We start from the raw sequence: 5,418 nt of genomic DNA, 5'->3' as shown, positions 1-5,418 counted from the left end.
GGCCTCTGATGGGAGTAGCAGGCTCTGGGTTGCCAGGAAAGTTGTTCTCGCGGAACTCGGGCAAAGCGGCCTTGAAGCTGGTGGGGGGCCGGGCGCCTGGGCGTGGCAGGAAGGAGGCCGCGAGCCCCGGCCCGGGTTTCCCCAGCCGCGGGAAGGCACGACAGATGCCCCAGGCCCCGGGCTGCGCTTGGGGTGCGTGCGTCCCGGCACGGGCCGGGCAGGCAGGCGGCGTAGGCGCCGGCTCCACTCAGCCACTCCCTCCCCAGGCACGGGCGAGAGCGGGAAGAGCACCTTCATCAAGCAGATGCGCATCATCCACGGCGCCGGCTACTCGGAGGAGGACAAGCGCGGCTTCACCAAGCTCGTGTACCAGAACATCTTCACCGCCATGCAGGCCATGATCCGCGCCATGGAGACGCTGAAGATCCTCTACAAGTACGAGCAGAACAAGGTGAGTGGCGGGCTGTGGGCGAGGACCGTGCTGGGGCCAGGCCGGGCCTCCAGGCGGGTGCGCCCCGAGGCCTGTCCCTTCCTGTCAGGGACACGGAAACAGCAGCTGCTGCCTTTCCGGGCACCCGCGGGCACGCCTCCCTTCTTTCCTCTCGGCACCCCCTCTGTGCAGGCAGGGAAGCTGAGGCCCGGCCAGAGGAGCGACCTCGTTCACAGCCCTCCCATACTCGGGCCCAGCACCTGCTGGGCGCTTGGTCCTCGTGGCGTGGACCCGCATGATGCCCCGGGTGATGCTTCCTTGGCTGTCTGTATAGTGACAACTTTGTTGAGGTCCAGTTCACGCTCCGTGCAGCTCACTTATCGAAAGTCCGTCAGTTTGTGGTTTTTGACGTATTCGCAGAGCTGTGCAGCCATCATCTCTGCCTGATTCCAGAATATTCTCATCGCCTCCAAAGGAAACCCTTTCCCTATCCGCCATCACTCCCCATTCCCTCCCTGTCCCCTGGCATCCGCAGATCCACGTCCTGTCTCTGTGGACTGGCCTGTTGTGGACGTTTCATAGAAGTGGAGTCATGCCCTGTATGTCCTTCCATGTTTGGGCCTCTCACTAAGCGTGACGTCTTCAAGATCCCTTCACGCCGTGGCCTGTGTCAGAGCCCCCTTCTTGTTCGTGGCTGGGCTGAGTTCCACGTGTGGATGGCCACTCTGGGTTGACCCATCATCCCTTGGTGGACATGTGGGCTGCTTTCCAGTTTTGGCTGTTGACTTGTGCTGCAGCGGATGTGTGGATATGTGTGTGTGTATGTGTGTTTGTCCCATCGGTGTACCCCAAGTGCCTTGGGGGGTGGAGCTGCTGGGCCCAGGGGTCTCCAGATATGCCCTGTGAGAAGCTGCCGGCCTGTCCCCAGGGTGCAGACCCTGCCACCATACTCCGCTGGGTCCTGCTGTGGCCTCCTATGGCCGTCCTGGCTGAGTGACCGCTGCCTTTGCCTTTGCGGACCTGACTCCAGGGGCTGTGGCTCAGCCCAGAGGTGGTCCTGCCAGCACCCGGCAGGGCCCACGCTGTGCAGCTGTGGCTCGAGTTTGTCCATCCGCTTGAAGGCTGAGCTCTGCTGGCCGGTGTCTGAGACGTCTCTGATCGAGCTTCCTCCCTCACCCAGTTCCAGATCACAGGCCAGCGACGACCATGCTGGGAGGAGCCCCACGTGGGCCTGTGTGGACCGCTGGCTCGCCGCCCACCCTGTCTCCGCTGGTCTCCCTGGCCGTGCCTCCCTGAGGGGCCCGGGTCCCCCAGCACCCGGAACAGGGTCTGCGAGCTGCGGCCTGTCTTCTCGGGAAGGCGGCATTAGCACGTGCCCCTTGTAGACGCAGCGTGGCATGAGGCTCCTGCTGGAGGCTGAGCATGGGGGAGACAGGCTGTGTGGCCTGCGCCGCTGGCGTGCCATGCTCCAGCCCCTGCAGAGGCCGGGGCTGCTCCGGGCCGGAAGGGCCCGGTCGGCGGGATTTCTGGGGTGTGTCTGTCCTGGTCCCCAGGTGTACTGCCCCAGCCCAGGTGGGAGGGGTGGAAAGGGTCAGGCCGGGGCATGTGGCTTTGCGGGAACACTTGGCGAGTCCCTCCACTGGCCCTCAGCGCGGGGCAGGGCTCCTGTTCCCTTCTGTCCCACCCCGCAGCCAAGCTGTGATCAGCCGTGCCAGCCAGGACACCCAGGACAGGCATGCAGAGAAGCGAAGAGGCCTGGACGGACTTCCCAGAGCGTGTGGCCTGAGTTGTGTGTGCTTGCGCGTGTACGTGCACATGTCCACGTGGCTGTCCTTCCTTTGTGACGTGGCGTGTGGCTGAGCCTCAGTGTCTCGGCCTCGACTGTGGCCCTCAGGGTCAGATGTGGCCATGGTCCAGGGTCCCTGGAGTTAGACCGACTGGCATCGTGTCATCTGTTGAGTGCTATGGGCATCGTGTAAGCTGTTGAGTGTGGTGAATATTGTGTAAACTGTTGCATATCCCCGCTGGGGTGCCGCACGCCATCCAGAAATCCCACCGACTGGACACTTCCAGACCTGGGATCAGTTCCCAGCCTCTGTGAGGGCTGGAGATGCTTCATGCAGTGCCTGCTACTGCTAGTGCTTAATAAGCGCTCGCTGGACGAGAGAGGCCCACGCAGGGCAGCAAGTGAGGCCTGGGACTGCTGCTCTGGGCTTGGGCTGCCGGCTCTGCTGCCGGTGAGCGGTGCCCTGCGACTCAGTTTTCTACTCCTGGTGTCCCAGGGAGAAATCTAGGCAGTGGATTCTGCTTCCCAGGGCTGCTACACCATCCATTCCGTCGCGGCTGGGGCTGCAGCTGCCTCTTGCAGGGCTTTCCTTGTCCTGGGTTCTGAAGAGCACATCGTTTCGCGTGGAGGCTGTGTCCCTCCTTCAAGTCCAAGGCCCGCCCTGCCTCCTCGGGGGGGAGAGGGAGCGGTCCCTCCCGCCAACCGTCCCGCTAGAGGTTGTTTAGGGACATCGCCCGTCGGACGCAGGGTCGCGTGGAACCAGGGTCAGGGTTCCGGCAGCCTTGCCGATGCTGCCTGGCTGGCGAGAGCTGGCTGCGCCCCACCAGGAGCTCTCCGGCGGCCCCGTCGTGGGTGCTGTGCCCCCGGTGAGCTTGTGGCCTGCCCTCCCGCCCGCAGGCCAACGCACTTCTGATCCGGGAGGTGGACGTGGAGAAGGTGACGACGTTCGAGCACCAGTACGTGAGCGCCATCAAGACCCTGTGGAACGACCCTGGCATCCAGGAGTGCTACGACCGGCGGCGGGAGTACCAGCTCTCAGACTCTGCCAAATAGTGAGTGCTGCCTTCCGTGGAGTGCAGGCCCTGACAGGGCAGGCGCCATGGCGGAAGCCGCGGGCTCTGTTGGGCTGGTGACCTCTGCCCTGCCCTCCCCCCTGCCACTGCGCTCCGGCCGGCATGAGGCTGGGTGGCAGCCCTGCGGTCCCCTGGGAGGAGGTGGGCACTCCTAGCCGTCTGGGTCATGCCCGTGGCGGCATCCCTGGGGCCACGTCGCCCACTAGCACCTGGTCCGGCTTTAACTGGACGTCGGGGCTCTCGACCTGCTGGCCCGAGATAAGCGCTGCCTGGTGCTCCAGCAGGTTGCTGGCACCATGACTGCAGACCGAGGCCAGGCTACGTGCTCTCTCCCTCCCTGGCCTTTTCCCGTCCCGGGAGTGGCCTCAGGGGGTGTGGAAAGCCTGCTCCCGGCCCTTCCCGCTCACTCCCCTCATGTCCTGCCCTGGGGACTTGCGGTCCAGCCCCGGTGAACGAGGATTTGGAGCCAAAAGCCACGGCGTGTTGGGCAGGGCTGGGAGGGTCTGAGAGACCCCTGACCTCCATGTCCCTCTCACCCACCCAGTCCGCCCCAGGAAGAGCACCAGGCAGACCGCTCAGCCGCCTGCAGGGCCTCAGGCCTGTCTTGGCGTCAGAAACAGTTGGAGGGACTGCCCCAGGCAGGGAAGGGCACTAGGGGAAACTGGGGAACCAGAATGGTGTGTGGTGTGGACATCAGCTCGTCACGCGAGGCGCCCCGTGGAGAGACAGACGTGCAGGAATGTTCGGTCTTCTCTTGCACTTTGGCAAATCCAAGCAATTCCAAAATCATAAGTAGGTTTTTTGTTTTGTTTTAAGTCGGAGTCTCACTCTGTTGCCCAGGATGGAGTGCAGTGGCAGGCCCATGACCACCTCAGCCTCCACCTGCTGGACTCTGATGATCCTTCCGCCTCGGCCTCCCAAGCAGCCGGAACTGCAGGGGCGCACTACCACACCTGGCTTTTTTTTTGGTTTATTTAGAGACGAGAGCTCACCAAGTTGTTCAGGTGGGTCTCGAACCCCCGGGCTCATGTAATCCTCTCGCCTCAGAATTCCAAAGTGCTGGGATTACGGGCTTGAGCCACCATGCCCAGCCTAGACTGAGGTTTATGAGGGCAGGGCTGCTGGATGTCTTGTCCTCAGCACCCGTTCACTATTTTATTTTACTTCTTGAGTCTCACTCTTGTGCCCAGGCTGGAGTAGAGTGGCATGCTCACGGTCATCTCAGCCTTGACCTGCTGGGCTCAGGCAATCCTCCCACCTCAGCCTTCCAAGTAACCGGAACTACAGGCACGTGCTACCATGCCCGGCTTATTTTTTGATTTATTGTAGAGATGATGCCTCACCAAGTTGCCCAGGCTGGTCTCGGAAACCCCTGAGCTCTGGCAATCTTCTCACCTTGGCCTCTCAAAGTGCTGGGATGACAGGCTTGAGCCACCGTGCCTGGCCCATAAGTAGGTTTTAAGGTCACTCCTCGGGTCTAGCAACACCCCCGTGTCCCCAAGGTGGTCCACTCTCCCCTTCTGGGGGTCCATCTGGAGCAGCCCCATAAAAGTCCCCAGCCCCGGCTGGAGTCCTCGGCCCAGAATCTTTTCATGCTCCGGGTCATGTTGTCCCTGAAGGGCCCAAGAATAGGCCTTTTCCTTCCTGTCCAGGATGGGGGCCTCGTCCCCAGCACCCCAGCTTCTTCAACCCCTACCGTGCGTCCTCCCCGTGCCTGTCCCCTCCCTCCCACTGGTCTGGCTGTGCGTCCCGTCTGCCGTCCCTGCGTGTGTCCCATCCCACCCCCTGTCTTGGCATGTGTTCTGTCCACTGTCTCTGTCCCGTCCCTCCCCCTGGTCTGGCTGTGTGTGCCGTCTGCCGTCCCTGCTGGCTGGCCTGAACCTCTCCCTCGGTGTTGCAGTTACCTGACTGACGTGGACCGCATTGCCACCTCGGGCTACCTGCCCACCCAGCAGGACGTGCTGCGGGTACGCGTGCCCACCACCGGCATCATCGAGTACCCCTTTGACCTGGAGAACATCATCTTCAGGTACCTGTGGGCTAGGCAAGGGGTGCGCCGCCGTCCCCAGACGGCGGGCACAGCGTTTGTCAGCAGGGAGCGTTTGGTCCAGGGCGGGGGGTTACCAGCA

At 63.0% G+C, this 5,418-nt stretch overlaps 1 protein-coding gene across 1 annotated transcript in view; it reads left to right on the top strand.

Moving 5' to 3' along the window:
• Nucleotides 1-230: 230 nt before the first annotated feature.
• Nucleotides 231-5,418, top strand: part of LOC103252789 (guanine nucleotide-binding protein subunit alpha-11) — a gene marked incomplete at its 3' end in the record, with an annotated part of 7,857 nt that continues 2,669 nt past the window's right edge. The window contains exons 1-3 of the mRNA XM_021709290.1: nt 231-451; nt 3,114-3,268; nt 5,190-5,318. Of these exons, the coding sequence (XP_021564965.1) occupies nt 305-451; nt 3,114-3,268; nt 5,190-5,318 (431 nt within the window). The remainder of the gene's footprint in view (nt 452-3,113; nt 3,269-5,189; nt 5,319-5,418) is intronic.

This window comes from Carlito syrichta, unplaced genomic scaffold (assembly GCF_000164805.1).
Source record: "Carlito syrichta isolate Samal-C Ts95f unplaced genomic scaffold, Tarsius_syrichta-2.0.1 Scaffold170444, whole genome shotgun sequence".
NCBI lineage: Eukaryota > Metazoa > Chordata > Mammalia > Primates > Tarsiidae > Carlito > Carlito syrichta.
Note: the sequence above shows the minus strand (reverse complement) of the source record. Positions and strands in the feature narration are given on the sequence as shown.